This window comes from Cupressus sempervirens, chromosome 3 (assembly GCF_028749045.1).
Source record: "Cupressus sempervirens isolate cs-2001-9-10 chromosome 3, ASM2874904v1, whole genome shotgun sequence".
In the NCBI taxonomy this organism is placed as follows: Eukaryota; Viridiplantae; Streptophyta; class Pinopsida; order Cupressales; family Cupressaceae; genus Cupressus; species Cupressus sempervirens.
In genome coordinates this window covers 845,174,612-845,198,726 of record NC_143120.1, presented here as the reverse complement: position 1 = coordinate 845,198,726, position 24,115 = coordinate 845,174,612, and the positions used below count along the sequence as shown (strand labels likewise).

The 24,115-nt window shown below is 33.6% G+C and overlaps 1 protein-coding gene across 1 annotated transcript in view; it reads right to left on the bottom strand.

Moving 5' to 3' along the window:
* Nucleotides 1-1,657: 1,657 nt before the first annotated feature.
* Nucleotides 1,658-24,115, bottom strand: part of LOC149569426 (LOB domain-containing protein 1-like) — a 75,037-nt gene continuing 52,579 nt past the window's right edge. Inside the window, exon 2 of the mRNA XM_089817748.1 lies at nt 1,658-2,225. Within this exon, the coding sequence (XP_089673874.1) occupies nt 1,905-2,225 (321 nt within the window). The 3' untranslated portion in view covers nt 1,658-1,904. The remainder of the gene's footprint in view (nt 2,226-24,115) is intronic.

Here is a 24,115-nt window from a genome sequence, read left to right as displayed (position 1 = left end):
AATTCAATTTATTAAATATGAAAAAGAAATTCATTTAAAAAACCCCATCAAAAAATCTATTATTGAAAATCAATAAGAGAAATATATATATATATATAAGGAATAAATTGCTACGTCTCTAACAAATATACTAGGCTAAATAAATTATAGAAATTTTTAAAAAGAAATATTTAAAGGAAAAATTAAAATAATATAGAAAAATAAATTAAAATAATTTAAAAACTAAAATCTAAATCAATTTTAAAATATAATTTTTTTTATCAATATAGATCACTAATGTGGAGTTTACAAGTAATTTATTTTTTAAATAAATAGAAAAAGAGTTAAAAGTGGAGATAACAATTAATTAATATTAAAATAGGAGTTAAAAGTGGACTATGATAAAAATTGGCCAGTAAATAATGAACAGAAAATATTTACAAATTTTTGGCCAAACTGACAATTTTTCTTGCCAACTAACAACTTTTCTGTGAAAAATTCAATTTCCGGGAAAAAAGTTCCCACAAATAGCCAATCCCATTCTATTAACTATAACAACAAGTACATCTGACTATATGACAATATCAAAGAAAATTTTAAACAAGATCATTCATGCATAAACAATTTGTTCAATATAGCCATAATAAGAAAGTAAAATATAATTAATAAGCAATGCATGATTTTGTTATCTATTCATTATTTTTTCGACTAAAATCAATATTAATTAGACCAAATCACCAAAAAAATTCTTTTAAAAGATGAGTTCAAGGAATCACATAGTCGACCTTGTGAAAATATTAGAGCAATAATTTCATGATTACTATCTTCATTGGAAGATAGATGTCTACGTCTTATATTTAAATGCAAAATGTTAAAATAGGCTCATAACAAAAAAATTGTGAATAATTGGCTACCTCCTTTTATAGGGGATAGAGAACATTATATATGGAGATTAATATTGTGCTTTTCAAAATCTTATATGAATGTTGGAGAGAACTCTATTTTGAATTTATTTATTCAGACTTCTATTTTAAAATTTCTAAATGATCAATTTTGATGTCATGTTGAATTTGTTTAATTTCTAAAATAGTCCAAAACAATGTAGGGCCAACATATGACTAATATTTCCAGTGTACTTACTTAACATCACATAATTGATTACTTTTTAAAATTTGAAAAACATCTTAAAAAAATAATATTGACGCACCCGGCCTATACAACCAAATTTTCGTACCTGCCATATATTGGTAGAACCCTCCTCCCCAACTGACTCAATGAACGAATACAGCCATACACAACACCGCACCAACCAACAAGGGACATCACTGATCCAGATCAATTGGATGTACAAAAATCAGATTTCGCGTATGGTATGATAATGGAATTATTTTACTTATTAAAGAAAACAATTAGAACTCATCAAGAGACAGATATCTCTTATGATCTTAATGTGTCAATCTCTGGTTTCTGGATACCCTCTGACGAGTAATAAATTAATTATCTTTGGATTCAACGAATATAAACTCCATACCTCTTTCTGTGAGTGAATAATGCAAGAGCACTGCTTTTTGCTACTGTGTTTGTTAAGAATAGATAGAAGGTGGAAATGAAAGAACCGAAGTTAATTAAATTTCAGTGCCAATAAAACCAAGAACTCTCTACATGTAATTAAATCGCATTTCCTCACTATAATATAATGTTATATATAGTCAAATATAGTAATTTCTTGGAGTAGAACATATAAGCCATAAAACAGTGAGTAAAAACGTACTCGTTTTCCTGTTGCATTAAAGAAAGGTCACTCTTAAACATCACATACTATAGAGAACTTAAGCTAGAAAAAATAAGTCAGCTTTAACTGTTTAACACTTTTAGTCTTAGTATGTGATGTTTAAGCAATTCATTAAAGAACACCCTGAATTAATCTATAATAATTCCCATAGCGGTTCCCAGGACAGCAATGGATCCGCCTCCTCATACATGATATCTTCCGCTGGTTGTGATATGTTTGCGTGTGTTGGATATACAGAAGATCCAGCACCCACAATTAATTCAAGTTTATTATACTCAGAGCTCACATGATTTAGTTCCGCTTTTGTGACAGCCAATTGGGATTCCAGATCAGCCATTTGTTCGAGCAGTTGAGGAACGTCTTTTGCACAGCCGTGAATGGGGTCTTTCAACCTTGCACTCGCTTCACACACAAGGCTTTTTACTGCTGCTTCTCTTTCCCCAACTTCAATACCCTGAAACAAGTACACATCCAAACCCTAATAAGGTGGCTAGAGATGTATATTTTTCATGGGACATCACTATCATCTTAATAATACAAAATTTCAAAAAATTTCAAAAAAATAAAAAATATAATGAATTTTTTTGAAAATTTCAACATTTGATTTTCATGATTTGTATAATTTTTTTGTGATCTAAAACAACAAAAATTTTGAAAAAAAAAATTATGTTTGACTTTTTTTGTCATTTTATTTTGAGATTAGCCAACGCCATAATAATAATAATGTAGTACAAATTGAAGTTGAAATGTATTCATGCTCTATCTAATAAGAATTTATTGCAATTTTTTAACAAAACCAGAAATAACAGTATCTATTTAACATTCTTGTAGGAAATAAAACTAAAGCTTTCCTTAGCTGTGAAGTACACAACTCACAATGTACGTTGATTTTGTAGTGCGCTGTAATCACCGTTTTCCCCCCAAAAAACAATTTGAAACTGAAGCGGCCTTCTCCGCTGTGGGATTATATAATAATAGTATTCGTCGTAGAGGTTGCCATGTTACGTTATTAGTCCCTGCCGTTAAGGCAAAGACAATTTTTCAGTAGCTTTTGGAGCATTAGTTTGGACTCTGAGAACTGTGCAATCTCTAAAAATCTTGCCGGAAACTATAGTTTTGTAGAAAATTCTAAATTAATTGATGTCATTAATTTAAATTACTTTTTTTCGTTATTGGTTAAAGTTTTTTTCTACGGTGGTCTTTTTCATACAATTCAATTGACATTTTTCCCTTCTTGCAACGTGTCTGTTTCCATGTTTGAAGTGGCATTTCTTCTTGCAAAGTGTTTGTTTCCATGTTTGAAGTGACTTGCGTGCAAGCATTCCACCTTGCCTGGCACCTTATACCACTCTAAAAACAAGCAACTAAAAGCTAAACAGAGAAATTTTTTATCATATTTTTCCAAAAATTTGCATAGTAAAAGCCATTGAAGAAGAAACTAATCGAAAATTCTAAGCATATCTAGCCAACATATATTTTTCTTGAACTTTTTTAAATTTTAACTGTCATTTTGCCATTTTTTTTTTGACTTTGTATTCTAACAATCATGTTTTCATACGGTTCAAGCACTTAGGATGATGGATACAAACGGGAAAAAGATGTCTGAAGATTCAAGACACAAGCAGCAGGCAAAACATGCATCAGTGAACCCAACTATATTGAATTTTTCAAGAATATCATGTATGCTCCATTGTCTATGCTTATAAATTTCCAATTACAAAAATTTACTTGCCTATATTTTGTAATTTTCAAATATCCACAACAGAATTGAGAACGTCCTCCAATTTTTAATTGACACGATGAAATTTGGTATGATAATAATGAAGAACCGACAATGATATCCTTAGTCTAGGGTGCAGTGCGTGGAACTAGCTACTACTATTTTTTAACTATTGATTGTGTGGGATTCTTAATCTTTGATTCTCTCAACTCTTTGGCATTTTTCCTATTTACATGCACTAAGTCTTTGGTGTTCTTTGGACCAAGACCACTATAATTATTTTGGCTCTCTAATGCCATGGATGGAAGTAGTAGAGAGTAAAGAAGAATTACTCATTATCATATATTCTTCGACTGAAACCCCTTTGACCTGTCCAACATAATTTGGAACCCCTATTTTGCGCTATTTTTTGGTTTTAAAGAACAATATAGTCATCTGCCAAAAATAACAAATAAACAATATAGTCAACTTCTCACTGGTTTTGCCAGATCCTCCATGGGAACTTATTATCTGGTTCTCTGTACTGAGCTTGTTGGTTGCAAATGGAGAGGCCTCATTGATTTTCTTGTTTCATTCTCCTTCACCTTGGGATTCTTTTCTCTTCCAGCCCTCGCCCACCTTACCAAGAACCTTTTTTCCTGGAGAAGCACTTACTCCTCTGGCATATTCTTTGTTGCTGCTCCTTTTCACTTGGGAGTCCCCCAGATGGCTACTTCTCAGGGGAAATTCACCAGAGGCTCTCGAATATTTGAGAAAAATGGCAGACAGCAATGGAAGAGTTTTGCCAGAAAATGTAGAGATAGAAGATTGCGTTGGAGAGAGCCAAACAAAGTCTTCTTTATCATTGTTATGGGCTACTAAATGGGCTCGGGAAAGACTTATGTCAATCATGGCGTTGGGCTCAGGCATGGGGCTCATCTATTACGGAATGTCATTTGTTTGTAAGCTCGGACTTCAATTCATACCTCAGTGTCACATTTAACGCTCTCTCCGAGATTCTGACAGCCATTTTTTCCACTGTTCTTGTTGCCAAGTATGTGCGTAAAAGGGCAATTCTCCTGTCAACATTAATAAGTGGCATGCTCTGTTTTCTTTGCGTGTTCTATTCACTGGGTATACCAGATATTCCGAGTTCAAGTGCAAGCACAAAGAATTGGGCACATATAGTTGCTGAAATGGGAGGTTTTTTTTTTAGCATGGTAAATAAGGAGATTTAGTTTTTAAAGTATAATAAGCTTTGGCTCTTCTTTAAGTTTTATATGTAAAAATAATAATTATATATCACTTTTTATGTTTTTTTAGAGTTTCAAAAAAATAAAACATTGCTTCTCATTATAGTTAACACCTGTAAGAAAGACATTTCATTTTTAAAATATAATAAACTTTTACTTTACTTTTTCATTTTATATCATTATATAACAAGTATATATTGTTTTCAATGTTTTTCCAATATATTCAAATTATAGTAAAATATTTTTAAACTGAATACTACAAATAATCTATTTTCATTTTAGTTAACATAATTTAAATAATTGTTTTTCTTATGATCAACAAAAGTGTTCTAGATCACAACCAAGATGTCCATTTCTCCTCTAGACTATGTATGTCAATGAAGTTCATGTCAGAACTCCCTAATATCATACATATCATTAAGCCGATAGGCTTTCTCCCTAGGAAACTTTCATCGGATTTTTCAGAGTTTCCGACGTTGTCAGACGCAGGGAAATAGATCCGGTGGTGTCGGACGACGAAAAAAGAAAACCCGTCGCCAGAAAATAAGAAGCAGCGATATATTTCAGAAGGTAAAAGATATAAAATCTGATCAAAGGATAAGAAGTCATTATAGAGCGGCTACTATGCAGCAATGATAAAAAGTGTATGCAAAGAATATGATAAACAATTTAAACACAGAGCCAACATTATCAATGTTAGGAAATCATAATGATGCAAATAAAGTAATTAATTTTAAATATGCTTCAGCTTGAAACAACGATATGGAGTGCAGTGACTGTATTGAAGTCAACCCACACAGGAAATGATCATGAGAGAATAACACCTAATTATTATCTGTATTAGTATGAGAAAAGATGCAGTAATAAAATAACAGTGTTCGAATGGAAACATACACGGTAAGAGGCCTGATAAAATAAGGAAATAAGCTTTTGCGGCAAAGAAATAATGTTTTCTTCTTACCAAAGTCACGATAGAAGCAGTAGAATTGAACAGCCAGAAAAACGGTAATAAGGTATACAGTGCCTTAAAGAATTTGATCAAATAAAGCCACCATAGAAGTTGACGGCAATACCATATATGCACGAGGACTTCACAGCACAGTAAAGATATATTCAGTATCATTTGCGGAAGTCCAGACTTCTAGATAATTTGAGAGGTGGTGACTAAAGACAAAGGCTGCGATATTAATCAGGGCAATAGATAGAGGAGACGGTAACGAAGTGAAATTGAAAGGAAAGGCAATCATCGATGGAAGAAGTTTAAGGAGAAATGTCAGTATATGAACAATAGGTTGAAAGAGCCATACAAAATTCAAAGTAGTAGAGGAATCGTGTCACACAGCGATAAGGCAAAGTCAACTGTTTTATATTCATTTACTCAATTGGAGGCTGAAAATACAGTGATAAAATGTTTATATTGCTGTGATATTAAAATGATATTTCCGGCATTCAAAATTAATTATAAGTTCAAAAAAAAAAGAAAAACAATGATTATTCTGAAGTTAAATCGTGGAATGGAAAGACAAGAACTGCTAAACAACTAAATTTTGCTGTTGCCAAGTGAAACACGGGGCTCTGGAAATGATTAGAGACAACTCCTGTCTGCAAACCACAAAGAGAAAAAATGACAGTAATTCCCACGTTATCATTAGAGATAGCCGCACTTGGAGAGTATAATGGAAAGAGCACAAACACTATGGTTTTTGTAGATCAAAATATATACATGTCATATGTGAACAGGTTGAAATGATGAATAGGCAACTCCACGAAACAACGAAGTCAAACTGAGACGATGGTTGACGATAGAAGAAATGGAAATAAATGGAGTGTGCGACCTTGGTTTGGCAAGCAATCAATAGCAGCAATATGAGTAAGGACAACAATATTACTATAAGGATGAGCATCGATTATTCATTCTAAAGAAAGAACATATAAAAGCAACGATAAGACAAACTAATGATATGAGTAGAAGCAATGATTAGGCAGCAATAATATGTATGAATGATCAAAGGGGCCGCACATGAAAGGCAGATATAAAATCAAAAGCTTTGATGGCAGCAGGTTCCATATATTAAACTCATACACTAAAAGGATGTCTAAACAGATTTTAGTCTAAAAGGCATGATTATTTTCAATATTGAAAACATGCCACGATGCTATCTATTGCCATATAGTCTATTTAAAAGCTTTTGATGACTGGATACCCTCCAGTGCGTCTCAAAGAGTTCATCTCACATTGAAATAAAAAATAGAATGTAATATCATGTCTCTATGGTATTCCAAACATTGTCTTCTACCTATGGTTTAGCTTAGTCTTTATGAGATATGCAGGCAATCAATTTGCGCTATTTATTTCTGAAATTTTATTGAAATCACTTTGCAGAAACCTCTTTTATTTATAAGATCTTTATTGCATTGTTGTCTATAAATATTTTTCATTTATGTATTGTACTCCTATTATACAATTTTATGCATGGTATTTCTAGACCAAAATAAATAATGCTAAATATAATTGAAACTTATTTTTCAAGGCTTTTAAAAGTTTTTTTATCAGAAGGATGAGTACTAAAATGTTGAATATTCTTGTGTATATATTTTATTGTAAATCTTACAGAAGAATGCTTTACCGAATCATAAGTTCTAAAGTTCTTAATTATTGTTTTTCTAATACCAAATTTAGGCACTACAATTGTGATTATGACACTGATAGCTACTGGTTACATTCATCTTCAAGGATATCGATCATGGTCACTGTAAAAAAGGTAAGTACTCTTTTCATTTTTTGTACTTTTGACCTTGTATCTCTTTCTGAATTGATATTGTGTATTTCACGTCATGTCATTTTGTATCTTTGAATCTTTCTTTATGTTTCTGAACCAATTGGTTTTCTAATATGTTTTCACAGGAACTAACTTATTGAAATCATTAATATGGCTAGAGAATAAGGTGAAATGTTTTTAAAAAGTAAATATTCAATGCATGTGTCAACTAGTCCAATTTATATTAGTGAATAGAAATTTATATGTGTCTAATTTTACTTTATTTCTACAATAAGATGATATATTGTGTGCATTTTGAACTGCTAGATTGTCTATTTCATAAAAGAAATGACAATTAGACGGGTAAGGAGATATAATGAAGGATAGGGGGAGAGAGACTTGGGGAAGTTAATAAGATGAATAATATGAAGAGAAAAGAGAGACAAAGAGATGAAAAGATTGATATTGATAAAAAAAAAAAAAAGGATGAAAAATTAGGAAGAGAGTGTGTATGCATATGAGGGAGATAAATCTAAGGGGAAAAATAAAGAAGATGGTAGCAAGAGGGAGAGAAATAAAAGGAGAAGCGAGGAGAGTAGCGAGATGCAGAGACACAGTGATAATGAAATGTGAGCTAACAGATTGTATATAGATATATACATAGAGAAGATCAAAGAGCAGTAGATAAAATAGAATATAGATAATGAGAGGTGAATGGTAAAGATGGGGGTAAGATAAATAAAGATAGGGAGAGAGAAATAAGTGTATGTGTGTACAAGAAATATATAAAGGAAAGTATATGGAGGTAGATAGGGAAGGTGTGTTTATTAAAGGTAAACATGTAGATATAAAAAAAGGGTTATATAGAAATACAGAGTAAAATGGAAAGGAAGAGATTAGATAAGATGAGATAGAGACAATTTAAAATTACCGATTTCAAATAGCTATGTTGTCCATTTCATACAGGAAATGATAGATAGAGGGGTATATAGTCATAAGCAAGGATAAGGAGAGAGTGAGGAAACAAGGGAAAAATGAGTTTAAGATGAATAATATAAAGAAAAAAGATGGGTAGAGAGGTGAACAAATTGACAGAGATAAAAGTAGACATGGAAACGTAGGAAGAGATAGTGTATAGATAGATAGATAAGAATTGAATATCAAAGTGCAAGAAAGTTATGATGGTAGGGACAAAGAGGAGGGGAGTGGGATGGAGAGAAATAGTAAGAGAATGATAAATATGTATGAAGTGATATTTGCAAGACAAGGAATCACATTTACAACTATATCTAGAGTAAAAACAATAGATGGTCTCCATATCCAACCTACTTTCACTTTGGAAAGATACTCAAAAATGAAAAGTAATCAATATCATATTATATGCAAAAAAGAGGAGGACCTCCTATATTAGATAGCTCTTCAGACAAAGCGTTTGTATTATGAGTTTGACAAGAAATCAAAATAACACAACTAAATCAAACATATTATATAAAAAAATCATCAATCAAATACTCAAAAGTACATAAGACTATTGGCGTAACCCCTTTCACCATCAAAGGTGCAAGTACTAGTAGTATGTGCATTTTTTGTTCTTGCTACTCGTCTACCATGTCTGGGTTACATTGTCTCCATGGATGTGATTTTCCCTTAGATCAATGCATGCTGATACTTGTTCAAGTCATATTTTATATTTAAAAAACATTGTTGACATTCTTATTGCTATAATTATTACTATTTTAGAACAAAAAATATTCTCCTCCACGTCCATGACATTGCCCTCGATTATTTGTTTACAGATATGATTTGAGAAGATGCTAAAATCTAGAGGTACTTGCCTACAGTAATTTTATCGTTCATTCCTCCTTTGTTTTAGCCATCTTTAACATGCCTAAAGTAATTTTGTTATACATTCCTCCTTTGTTTATAGCCATCTTTAACATCTTTCATTTTCCCCTATGTACCTACCTAAGACAGAGACTCGAACTGCACGCAGCCCTTGTTTCATATATGGAAAGATAGATTTAAAGTTACTTACAATTACTCTAATGATCGTCAACAACTGCAAGGTGCACTCCGCGAGTTTTATTCATACATTTTTTTATTGCTTAACATCACTTTTTGTTTTCAAATACGAGCTGAGGCCGGGGAGAATCTAAAAACTGCCTTCCAAATTCAGAAAATCAAACGTTAGGTTGGTCTACTCTTTTGAAAAAGAGTGTAGTCATGGCTCAGCACCTCATACCCTCATTTCAAGATTGATTTCTTGGTCTATGTCATTGTTGATGGAATTAAAGTGAGTTCTTGATTTTCATTTAAAGTTTGTTTTGATCTTCATTTGGATGTTTTGATATAATAGTTCCGAATGAAAGCCCAACAGCAGGCAAGAGATGTGTCTTACTGAAGCTCGAGACTGTAAAAACAGAGACAGCTTAGTCATTATTATCGTCGTCTAGTACTCAGCTAGTTTCTTGTAATTGTCCTTGTAATGATTTTTTTTCTTTTTATGCAGTTCACAACTGTAATCCAACTTTGCTATGGATTGCATTAATAAAAAGAATATGAATTTCAGTGAGCGCCTAGAGTCATTGTTGTCTGCTTGTTGCTAATGTTTATTTTCATTAGTAAACTCTATAACGGCATTATGGCCGTTATATCTTAACGGAATCTTCAGTGGAGTGATTTGATAGAAAAATTAAACCAAACTCTTTCATCATTAAAGAGTAATCTCGCTGTCTCGTTGAAGGTCATCATATGTTGGGGTGCATCAAATCCATTTTATTAGGGATAAATATTGAAGAATATTGATGCTATTAACTCGAGCTCCACCTTGAAAACTTTTAGTAAGCATTTCCTGACGTCATCTTATCAAGCGAATCGTTGAATAAATAGTTGGAATTTGGAATTAGTTTCATTGAAGAAAATGCATATGTGAAGGTGGGCAGAGACAGAGAAAACTGAGATCAAATGCGAAAGCTTTATATTATTATTTCTTTGCGTGATGATTACATCTATTACATCAGTCTCAGAATGTATACATTGTCATATGGCAAATGCAAAAGTCATATACACATTGTCATGTGGCAAATACAAAACTCAAAATTCATGGAAATTTAACATGGTCAACAGAAAAATTTGTGTGGCCAATATTGGATGGCTCATTGAATGGTAACAGTACAAAAGGCTTCCATATTAAATATGGTGGTTGAAATTTGTGGGCAATTCTAGATGGTCTTGTGGTAGAAATTACCACATGTCAACAAATGTAATTGTTTCTAATAGTTCCTTTGCATGTTGCAATTTATCATCCACCATCATCACCATCATTAGTTCTAATTTAACAATTAGTTTGGAGTTTAGTTTATCGATCAGATATAATAAAATAAATTTTTAAATTAAAAAGGAATAAAAAATACAAGCTAGTCGAGGAAACAAAACATTATAAAATACTTAATAGTTAAATACAACACGTACTAACCTACCTCCTTTCCTAATTTCAAAAGGCCACACATTAAAGCATCCCAATATCTAACAATAACTAGTAAACTATGACCAATCATAAACATAATGTATACAGAGCCAATAAATATGAAAAGTTGAGAAGCACCATGAATAGAGTCCACATGTGTCGAGGTTTGGAATAAAAAACATAACAAAAACCTAGTAAAGAAAAGAAGAGAGCTAGCTCTATTTATTCTTCTCCTTTTCTTTCATCTTGTCCAATAGTAACTGCAACCAATCATCAACAAAGAACCTGTACAAAGAACAAGTGGTGTGCACCGTCGCTACAACACTAAGGCCTTCTTTTTCACCATGAAGTAGGTGAAGAGTCAAAATTTTTGAGTGCATAACCATTCCCACAAACATAGCCACATCATCAAATCTCTTTTCAACAATATCTTGCCTCCCCTCTAGTTCCTTAAAGATTCTCTCCAGTGCAGGATAATTCTTTTCTTATTTGTGGTTTTCACCTCCGTGGGTCACCTCGAGGTCCTTGACCTAGCTTTACTTGTCGTTCTCATTTTGATGGGGAGGATTACTATAGGTCTCGCCCTTTTCACTCACCCATTTTGGAATTCTCAACACTATCATGTTTTAAGGTGTCTGAAATATGGGATGACATAGGGCTTAAATTACTAACAATAGGGCTAGCCTCTCCCACTTTCCCTTCCCTAGGTGTTTCATCTTCATCATCCTTAATGTATTATTTCCTAAAAGCCTTCCCTTTCTAACTTTTCTATGGGGGTTTTCTTTTACCAAGTACCAATGTAATCCAAACTAATAAGATGTTCATGCTTAGCCTTGGGATCCATTTTCACCATATTTTTTCTTATTCCTAAGCAACGTCCATCTTCCCCTTCTGTTTCCATATTAGATTATACAATATGAACCTCCTTCTCTATTGCACTTTGTTTAAGAATATGGTGTGGAGAGTTCTTAGAAATTTTAGTGTCCACAGTATACATAACCTCAACAAAAATTTGAGGGATGGAGGAAGAAATAGTAGGATTAGTGAGAAAAACCTAGACATTGATAGGCTAGGAAGGGAAAAGGTCTTTATGGAAATTAAATAGTTTGAGCATAATATCCTGAAGAATGATATTGTAAGGTTTACCTTCTTTTATCTTTTTCCTAACCTTGATGATATTATCTTCCATAAAGTGTAGAATAAGGTAGGGGAAGGAAATGAGATCATGGTTCCTAAAAGGTTCAAAATGAGGAAGCGATAGTAGTAAAAGATATGGAACCTACCTTCATAAGTGGTGTAATGCATAATCGTATAGCATGTTCCTTTCTAGGGATCTAGCAAGGCAATTCTCACAAATCCACCATGGTCACAATTCAAACTCTCACAAGGGTAGAAGAATTGGTTGAGCTTGGCTTCAATTAAAATCATTTTCTTCTTTCACCAGTTCTGACCATCCAAGGAGAGGCCACCAAGTTTTACAATAAATTTAATATCAAATGAGATCCCATTAATAATCACCCATCTTTTGTTCCAAGTGTTGACAAATTGTATGGACATCGACTCATCATACCCTTTTATACACTACATAAAAGGAAGCAGACCACCCTCTTTCAAATAACTTGAATCAACCTCACTATACTTTTCAATGGTGTTTTTGTCAATCTAAAAATGATTCCCACCCATTTCTTTGGTCTCCCCCAAATCCTCAATGAAAGCCTCAGAGTAGACCAACATTACTCTAGTTTTCTCACAATACAAATTAAAAATGGCAAGAAAGATGGAAGAGAGAAATTTGAAATTGAAATAGTTCAAACAATAGTTACACAAATGAAAATTTCTCAAGTAATAATCACAAGAAATGGGAACAGACTACTAAAAATCATAATGGGTCCTAGTACTCACTCTTCCATGCCAGGCACCTATGCTCCTTCCATTGATGTTTGTACCATCATTATTTAATATTCCCATCCTCCCTTTTCTAACATGATCACACCAAATCTTACCAAAGGAAGCATCCATCTAATGCAAAAATTTATCCAATTTTTTTACAAACTAATGATCCAATCATGAGCTTTCTAAATTTATGAAGCTTAATTTGGCCATCTTTTAAAAATCCACTCATAATAATGATAACCCAAAAGGTGACACCAATAAAATAACTAATTCTTGAACTCATCAAAGTTAATTTATTTCCTTTATAACTAATACATGAATATGATTTATTAGGCTATCAATATTATCCAAGCTACACATATTAGTTGTCACATGCCCAGTTGTTTCCAGCACATCCACCACGTAGTTACCTTCACAATAAATATCTTGTATAAGCACTTCTTGAAAAATTGAAATGAGTGTATGGGCATCATTGATAATTGGGGCAACATTCTAGTTAAATTGTTTCCCCTTAACCACCTCAATATTGAATACCAATTGAGGTAGCTTGACTAAACTACTGTAATAGCCCATAGCTTCCACAAATTTTTTGATTTCTTCACAATAGTTGTTAGAAGAGGCCATCACCATGAACTACCTTTATGATCCCTAATGATAGTCCCATTGAAATGAGACACTCCTGAGTAGATCCATCAAATTTAAGTTGAAACCAAGAGATCGAGGAAATTTCCATCTAACTTTCTATTTGGTTGAAACTTTGGCATTGTAAAATTTAGCAACTTGATCTAAAAGTTCCCAATTATCTGTAATAATATGCTCATTAAGAGGATGAGGATGGGGAGGGGTCTTCTATCTCCAGTGGGGCTTGTATTCTCTTAAATGACTAATAATGATTTGTAGAGAAACCAAGGGGGGAGTGGATTTGTCACTAAAAATAAAGTAACTCCATTCCTTCCATAACTATCAACACACATATGAGGGTAAAACCTTCCATAGCATCCAAATGAGGAGTGACTGGATGGAGCCTCTGAACCTAGAATAAATAAATGAAGGTCACTATAGAAAATCCACTTGATCCCAACTCTATACATAACTCCCACCCACATCTCCCTAACATAGGTGTAATGAATTAGGAAATTGATAATTAATTTTTCCTCCTTGTGGAAAATCACACAATGTTTAACAAATTGAAACCCTCTTCCTCTGAGGTTGTCAATTGTGATTATACTTTTATGTAGTGTTACCCACCAAACAATTTGTACTTTTAGGATTATGTCTGGATTCCACACATATATCCTATCCCTATAGTCCTTGTGCTCAATAATAGTATTATAGGAAGATTTAACACTAAAATCAAATGAGACATTCAACTCCCAAATAATAGAGCCCTTAGTTGGGAAGGCAAAAATTTGGGTTCTTTTCATCATGCTCTGAAGCTCCAAGATAAGATTTTGGTCTGAGATCATCTTATAATTTTTTCTCCATTTCCCATTGTTATCTATATAGTTACTTAACCATATAAAAATCCTATTTATACAAGTATTCCTCATCAAACTATATTGAGTTTGTCAAAGAGACTTACCAGTCCAATTATCCTCCCAAAATATAATCTTATTCCCATCTCCAATCACCCATCTAACTCCCTTCCTCAAAATTTTTTGGCTATTAAAAATATTCATCTATATTCTTAATCCATTTAGGAGGCCATTATTAGGAAAATGATACTAGAAAGGAGAACCTACCATATATTTAGCCTCCATAATTTTGCACCATCCTCTCTCATTTTGAATCAAGTTGTAGCCATCCTTCACCATAATTCTCAATTAAGATAAAAATTTCTTCTTAAATTTAAACCCCCCTAAGATTTGGGTTTACAACCCTCTCCTAGGCCACAAGAATCATCCTAGATTCCTCCTCCAGTCGTGACCACAATAAATTGCACTAAATTTTTTGTATAGTATCCCTAATTTCTCTAGAGATTTTAACCAGGGATAAGAAGTAGAGAAGAATACCTTGTAGGGAGGGTTAAAAAAGTTTCAATCTACCTTAACTACTAAGAATATTTCCCTTCCATCTAGCCATCTTTCTTTTTATGTGTTCCACAATGGAGTTCCAAAACCTGGGAGTGACATCCTTAAAAGTGAGGGATAAACAAAGGTAAGTTTCAAGGAGCATATCCATCTGATAATGCAACACTCTTATAATCCAATCCTATAGGACTTTGTAAGTGTTGAAGGAGTACAAATTACTCTTATGGTAGTTGATATGTCATCCTAATGCCTTGGCATAATTGTCAAGGAGCTCCTTCTATAATCTAGCCTCTCTGATTGAAGCAATACCATAGAGAAAAATATTGTCCATGAATTGTTGTAGAACCTCCAAGGGGAAGGGTAACGACATGTTTAATACTTTTTATGCATACTTGTTCTACCATAATGGTAAAATCTCTCCCAAGGACCTCAATAAAAATGGTAAATAATGACCTCATTTTGACATAATCTTTAGAGATGTGAAGTTTCATTTCAATAGCTAGGGTTTTACTCCTCTACATTGAGTACTTAACTCCATAACTCCATTAGAAGTTATAACCATATCCAATATCTATCGATGATGTGCAAAGCTAGTTTGATATGGGCTAATAAACATATCCAAGTGAGGTTTTAGTCGATTAACAAGAACCTTAGAAAGAATTTTGTATACTCTATTAAATAGGTTGATTTGCCTAACATCTTCCATTCTATTAGGCTCAACATTTTTTGTGACCAAGAATGTATAAGTCTAGTTAAGCTCTGTCAAGAATCTTCCTTTATTGATGTAATGTCTAGCCATGTGAGTTGGGTCATACTTTATGGTATCCTAAAATTCCTAAAAGAATGAGGATGTGAAGTCATCTAGGCCCTAGGCCTTGAAAGCCCCCATGGAGAATACATCCTCTTTCACCTCCTCAACTACTAGCTTCATGATCAAATGTTCTTTCATACCCTCATCCACCACTATAGAAATGATCCTCGATAAATAGTCACTCTTATTCTAGTTTCAAGGAAGTGTTGGTTGATTGCAAATTTTTTGAAAGAATTTTGAAGGTTAACTCCCCAAATGTACTTCCTCAATAAGATCCTTATTATTATTATCATGCAAATTAGATGCATAGTGTTTCTTTTTCTATGGTTAGTGATTGACCTATGGAAAAAAAAATTATTCTTTTCCCTTTTAGTAAGCTGCTGGATCCAGGATCTTTGTTTCCATAAAAAATATTACCTTCCCAACGTCCTTCCCCTTATTTTCTCAGCTCCCTTTCTTCTTTGATAATTTCATCAAAATAATCCCCATTGGCCATGGAATTCTAAAAAATCTCCATGCTTTTGTCAATATCCTTTTTCTTCTTGAACATATCTCAAAAGGTTGATTTTCTTCATTGAGGGAAGAGAAAGGGAGAATATCACAGCCTAATGAAATTGGGAATTTCTCTAGTCTAACTTGAATTAGGGTACTAGCCACCCTATTATTAGACCAAGTAAAAGGAGAACCTTGGAGTTCCACATCAAGGAAATCATTGTGCCTAATGAAGTCATTTAAAAGTTACATGCCATCAAAGTAATCCTCTGATCCTCCCAACATCTTAGGAGGATAAAGGGGTGAGTTAAAGTCATCAACATAGAAAATATTACCAACCAAAAAGATCATATATCCCTAGAGACCTCATCTGAAACTTGAAGCATTCCATCTGTTGTGTTGGTGGCATATAAATTAAATAAGATCTATCCATAAGATTTATCATCAAACTCCACAACAAACAAGTAGGGATTTGAAAAAGCATCTCCAACTATTACCTCATTGAGGTCCAACATAGTAGCATTACCTCCAACAGCACAAGCCTCTTCCCAATAAGAAAAGTTAGCACCAAGCTAAATGTAGGCTAACAAACTTTCAAAATTCCTAATAGTCAACTTAACTTCAAGAATAAGGATGTATCCACTTTATGCTCATTAATATTCTTCTTAATAACGTATTTTCTCTTGGTGCTACTAAACCTTCTCACATTCTAGGAAATAATATTCATTTTCTATGTCTCTAGGTGTCCTCCAAGGTAAGTTGAGTACCTTGAGAAATATCACTTATAATTGATTTAATCCTAATAGTCTTCCCTAGACGTCTCTAGATTTTAGAATACAAGCCCACACCATCTTTAACTACTCCATGGGTCATTCTTTTCACCTTACTACAACTCTTATCAAGGTCCCCTATATTTGAGGTGGGGGTTGACAAGTAATCCAAGCTTGGAATAAATGGGGAAAATACATCCTCATTGATTGGAAGAGACACCATGAGCGAGAGAATTAGAGAAGCACAATCCCCCCACAACTTGTGAGCTAATCCCCTTTCATCATGAATACCCAATGTGAAATCATCCACATCCTTAGAATCCCCCTTATAATCTTGGGGACCACCCATAAAGGAACATTCCTTACCTCCTCAACTATGAGAACCACTCCCTTCAAGTCCAAACTTGGAACATGGCTAGCCAAAGGAGTTTGCATCCATTTTGTCAGTGAGGAAGTCCATGCCATGTTCAAAATCCCTTCTTCTAGGATTTCACCTTCTTCTAGATTATCTTGAGGCTCCTTCAACACACCATGTTTTTTTAGTGAAGAGACAAGCTTATCTATCTCCTTAGAGAATTGGTACTCCTCCATCATTGTCTTATTCTCCTCATAAACTTTTTTCTCTATCACCCCATTCTCCTCCTCTTCTCCATTATTTTTTTGGTGGGAGGAAGTACTAGAGAACTTTTTCAAATTAGTTGTTGATGTTATTGTCACCTTCTCATCATCTTTCTTCGCTTTATCCTTCCCTTGGTTTAAAAGGAAGTTAGAGATAATGTGACCATATGAGGAGAATTACTAGAAGAACATAGCAACATGCTCATATGGAATGGATTGAGTCCACCTCCTCCATTTTGATTTGAAAAACACTATACTAGTAAGGGTTTTGTAAATGGCCACATTCACACAAAATGTTGCAAAAACAAGTATGGATTTGTTTAGAGTAACACTATTAGTTCTAATGAAATGGTAAAAAGTGTCTTGAATTCATACGAATATCTTCTCATCCCATTACTCTACCAGGAGATCATTGAGTCTCGTCTAGAATAGTTTCATACAAAGGAAATTTGTTACCAAATTAAAACCAAGATCCCATTTGGCTCAGTTGAGTGCATGCTTACATAGTCTTCAAGATCCTACCAAGATGGAACACCTATCCTCTTTAAATGAAAAGAAAAATAGAGAAAGGTGGCCTAATATCAGTAAGATACTAACTGAGCCCTTGATTCTCCATTTTGACAAGCACAATTTCCAAACATCTCAACAAAAGGTCCAAAAGAAAAAAAATAGTCCACTAAAGCATGAGAAAATATGAGTGAGATATTCTTGACAACTGAGTGTAGAAAATAGATCTCTAGCCCATCTTTTCTAGAAGATATTAGAGGTGTCTCTTGTAAAGAAATAACAACCTTACAACTGACAAGTGAAATTTCCATCTCAATTTTGGGGATCTCTGCCTTCCCTGAGGAAATTATCTTTTGAGTCTCCTTGGGAGTCTTAATGCCAAGAAAAGACAAATCCTCTAGTGGACAAGAGAACATAGAAAAGGACACTTGTAGCCAATAGCTAATGGAGCTCAATAGTAGTAGATTGTGTAAAAAGGACAAGGTGCATATCCACACATACTTGCACCTTGTCCAAAGGGGGGAACCCTTGCTAGAAGCAAACACCATGAGCAAGAGTTGTCAAGCTCATTCAAAAAAAATTAAAAATATTGTTTTAGTAAAATAGTTAACAAGTATTTGTTTAAACCTTTATTTATATCATTATCAAGCCATGAATAATGTATGAAAATCCATGGATAACTCCACTCACAATTCAAGAGACTACATTATATGTGGTCATAGACATTATTTAATAACATGTATTGTCTTTCCTAAGATGCATCAAAAGTCTATTATATATCAAATATAAGGCCTCTAATAAAATAGCTATTTTGGATTTCCTCAATATTATGTTTTCTTTGTTCTAAAATAGAGTATTGCCATTTTATTTTTCTGTCTCTATTTAATCAACGAGAACTGATTGCAGCGATTTTCTCTTCACTATTTTTTTATTTGTCTTTCTCTAGTTCTCTATCTCTTCACATATTAAGCATGATTCTTAGATTAAAAATGTTAATTAGTTAAATTTTACTAACTTTTCTCAAACTTAATATTGTTCTTACTGCATATTTAAAAATCACCAAAACTTCACTATTATGCTGAAAGTGTTAAATAATCAAACTTGACTTACTTTTTTAATGTTTACATTTTTCTTTAGTGTTTGATGTTTAAGAATCCTAGTTGATAACATAACCTTAGTGAAATGAAATAAGTCATTCTATTATTGTAATGACACTACCACATGCTTATTCAAAATAATTTATTTTTGAGGATTCATTTTCTACATATCTCTTATAAAATCTCTTCATTTGTTCTCTTTAGTTGTTAGTGGGGAATATTAGGTGACATCATAGTTATGGATTTTTTTAATTTGATTGGTCTAAAATAGAAAAAGTGGTGCAAGAGCACTTCTAATACCTACCATCACAAGCACATCAGAAGGATCCAATACAGAGTGTTAGGCTAGGATTTGGCTCTAGAATCGAATGCTAGAAATAATCTCCAAGTTGTAAGGGAAGGAGATATTAGGTGTGTTATAAACCTGATTGTCTACCCTAGTCATTTTTTTATGGGCAATTTCTAGGTAGAATGAGGATATGATAGTCTAGAAGGTTAAATAATGGTTGTTTATTGATTAAAAACTTCTTATAATCCTAAGTAGGGTCAAGGATTAAAATTTAGTAGAGTTTGGAGACATCTGACAACTTTTGCAAAATGTTGTCAAAGTTGTTAATGTTGCATAATGCAACTTTTATGCAAAAATGCAACTTTTGAGTTCCAAAGTTCACAACGACCTTTATCAATTGGAACTATTTGGTAATGGCATAAATAAGGTTGATAAATATTTCTTAAAATAGAAGAGAAGAATCTATTGTAATCATTATTTCAAATCAATAAAATTTTGTTGTTTTCCTATTAAAAAAGAAACTACTTGTACAAAATTGTATGGATTCATATGCAACTTTGAAGGATCGAGAAAGTTGAAGAATGCTATTATGAAGGATTTGTAAGTGGTTTGAGGTTTTGAAGTCATCTAGTTAAGAGGAATCAATTTTTGATTGCTTGCTAGTCATAGGGAGGCCCTAACTAGGGTTTCAGGAGAAAAATTCTCTTTCCTAGAGATTCCACAATGGGAAATAGATAAGCCTCAGTGGAAAGAAGGAGAGGATTTACATTAATATTTTTTTGCATTTTAGAATAGGAAGTAGAATATGTTGGGAGAAAACACTAACCTTCTAGATAGACATCTAAATGTGACTATCTAGTTTTAGGTTTTTGAGGCACAACTGGGCTGAGGAGTGGAATAGAATCATAGCAACTTGGATTTAGATTCTTTGAAATGTCCCTAAAGTATTCCAATAGAATTGGTTTGATTTTATTTTTTTGTTTCGTGTCCTTTCTTTGGAAAAGAGATCTAATTAGCCCTATTAGGCCTAAGAGAGTTTTGCAAACAACTTGAGTTAGGAGATTGGTCAAGAGTCCTAACTTGGAAAGGGTTGTTGATTTAAGGATTTTAGTGTTTGAAGGTGTTTAATACTTTTTGTGGTAGAATTCCAAGAAGGTTACATTCACAAATCCTTAGTTTCTCCTTGTAGTCCTATTTGAAGTTTTAGGTGAGTAAGTTTATTTTCAAAGTACATGGTTTATTTTTTAATTACATTGTTGATTTTCAAAGTACATGATTTATTTTCAAAGTGCATAGTTGATTTTTGAAGTACATATTGCGGGGACTTATGTATGAAAACATTTGGAAACTACATCTAAGGTTGGAAGAAGGCCTATTTCATCCCTAAAAACCTCTGCTTAAAGTTTGAGTCTTGTTAGGCCTCAAAGAGGTGTCTTAGACTTTGACTTTGATCTAGTCTAAGGAGAGCGAGTATTGGGAATCACATAGTGTAGTCTAGTCTTATATGGTTGTGAAACATTTGTGTAACTATAAGGTACATATCTTGGGTATATAGAAGTGGACTTTGTGCTAATTGGTATCAGAGAAACTTAGTAGATCTTTCGAGAAAGACAAGTTGAACCATGTGAAATAGTGGACAAGAAAATGAAATGAACTTCCTAATAGAATGAAAAATGTTGAACTACCAAGGGTGGTGAAAGAGAATGATGCTAAGAGGAAGAAAATGAAGAGAAAGATGGAAACACGAAAGAACATGTCAAGAAAGTATTCAATGGTAACTCTGAGAATGAGAAGGAGGGAGTGATGAAGAAACACCATGGCATGAGAAAGAAGAAGAGATCCTTATGAAAAAGAGGTTGTTCCTTAAGACTTTGAAATCCATGGAGAGAAGGACTATGGACACTAAACTTGATCTTCCTATCTCTAGTAGGAAGATGGATCTAGAAGAAGTGAAGGATTGGATTGATGCACTCACTAGTTTCTTTTACTATGAGTAGATACCAATGCATCAAAAGGTGAAAATAGGAAAATCTAAGTTGAAGGGATCTACCTTAACTTGGTAGACCTTCACTCAAGTAGAAAGGGTGAGATGGACAAAAACCATATCAGTACATAGAGAAAGATGGTTAACTTGATAAAGGAAGCCTATGTACTTGAGGACTATGAGATTCTACTTCACAAAAAGAGGTAGAGTCTCAGACAAAAGAAGATGGATGTCTCTAGTTATACTGAAGAGTTCCACAAACTCACTATGAAGTCAAAATTGGTGGAACCAGAGTGTGTCAAACTTGCTAGGTATGTGCAGGGGTTGAGGATGGATACCCAAGATGAAATGAGTATGTGTTCTCCTCACATAGTCAAAAAATGCTTTCAAATTGCACTGAAGGTGAAGGAAATGCTTCATAGAAAACAAGACCAAGGAGGGAAATGAAGAAATATGAGATATTTTGACAATCAAGGAAGAAGAACAAGTGGTGGTAGAGGACAAACTCCTAGAGATTATGGGGGTACCAATCAAGACAATTCATTTATTGAGAACAATGCTAAAGGATCTGACAAGGGTAGAAGAGAAGACTCAAGGGGAATATTTGGAGGAAGTTCACCAGGACCTCCAAGATGTTATAGATGTAACCAACTAGGTCACTTGGCATCTAAATGTCCTAAAAAGGCAAAGAATCAGACTGATAGGAGAGAAAACCTAGTCAAAGAAGAGGAAAACCAATGATCTTATGCAACACCTGAGAAGGAAGAATCCCTTATGATGAGAAGGACACCTTTGAATGCACCAAGCACCCATGAACCACCTCAGAGGAAGAGTTTGTTCAAAACCACATGCAAGTGTGGGGACAAATTTTGTAGGATACTAATTAATAGTGGATCAAATGATAACTTAGTGTTTGAGGAGATGGTAAAAAGTTAAAATTGAGGAGGGTACTACATCCAAACCCTTATAAGGTGTCTTGTTGGGTAGAATTCTAGATTGGAAAATACAACGACAAGGTTCTCTATGATATTGTACCAAAGGATGCATGCCATTTTATTTTAGGAAGAACATGGAAATATGATGTGGAGGCACAACATGATGGCAAGTTGAACACTTACACCATCAACCATAGTGGTGAAAAGGTAATTCTCTTACCCTTACCAGATTTTGCAGAAGAGCAAAAAGATTCAAAAAAATATTTTTTAGATGGAAAATAATTTCTAAAAATTGTGAAGTAGGAAAAGGCTCCATGTTATGCTTTAACCATTTTTACTAAGGATGATAGACCTAATAAGGTTGTGAAGGAAGTGAAGCTCTTGAGGCATGAAGGTCCTAGAGAGGTTGTAGACCTATTGGACCAGTATAAGGACATTGTCACCAAAGAATTTCCAAGTGAGTTGCCCCCTATTAGAGATATAAGTCATAACATAGATCTCATCCTAGAAGTAACATTGCCTAAAAAAGAAGAATATAAGTTAAACCAAGAGAAAAATTAGGATATGAAAAGTTAGATACAAGAACTCCTAGAAAAAAGATTCATCTCAAAAAGTCTCAGTCCTCATATAGAACCTGCCTTGTTGGCACCCAAGAAAGAGGGCACATGGAGATTGTGTACTGATTCTAGAGAAACAAATAGAATATGTATCAGGTATAGATTCCTTATGCCTAGGATAGAAGACCTATTGTACTAACTAGGAGGAGCAAGGTACTATTCCATGATAGACGTAAAATGTGTTTATCACAAAATAAGGATAAGTGGTGGTGATGAATGGAAGACTACCTTTAAAACCAATGAAGGCTTGTATGAATGGAGAGTGATGCATTTTGGTCTATCAAATACTCCAACCATATTCATGATATTAATGAATGAGGTGCTAAAGCCATTTCTAGAAAAGTTTGTCATAGTCTACCTTGATGTCATCTTTATTTTCAGTAGGATTAAGGAGGAACATATAGAACATCTTAACTTGGTGTTGAAGAGATTTCATGAAGAAAAACTTTTTATAAACTTAGACAAGTGTACTTTTATGTAGGGAGAACTTGTTTATTTGGGATTTGTGATCGCTGAAGGTAACATAAAAATGGATCCTGAGAAGGTAGAATCCATCTTGAGTTAGCCTTCCCTAAGGACTGTGACTAAAGTCGAATTCTTTCAAGGGCTTTCTTCTTTCTATAGAAGGTTCGTAAAAGGTTTTAGTCAGTTGTATACTCCTATCCTTGAGATAATCAAGGGTGGGTAGAAGTTCAATTTTGTGTGGAACAAGGATGTAGAGGAGGCCTTACAAATGCTAAAGAAGAAGGTATTGGAAAGCCAGTAGCCTTTTTCAATGAGAAACTAAATGAAGCCAAGAGGAAATACACCTCTTATGACTTGGAACCATATATCTTAATCCAATTAGTGAAGAAATTGAGGCACTACCTCCTTCCAAAAGAATTTTTTGTTTTCACACACAACCAAGCCTTATGTTTCTTGAATAGCTAGGAGAAATTGAGCCACAAGCACATGAAATGGGAAGAATCCATTCAAGCCTACACATTTTCAATAAAACACAAGAAGGGTGTTGCCAAGAAGATGGAAAATGCACTAAGAAGGAGGAATTTAGTTGTGCAAGAAATCCAATTCCAAAGTGTAGAGATCGATTTCATCAAAGGCACGTATATACATGATAATGATTT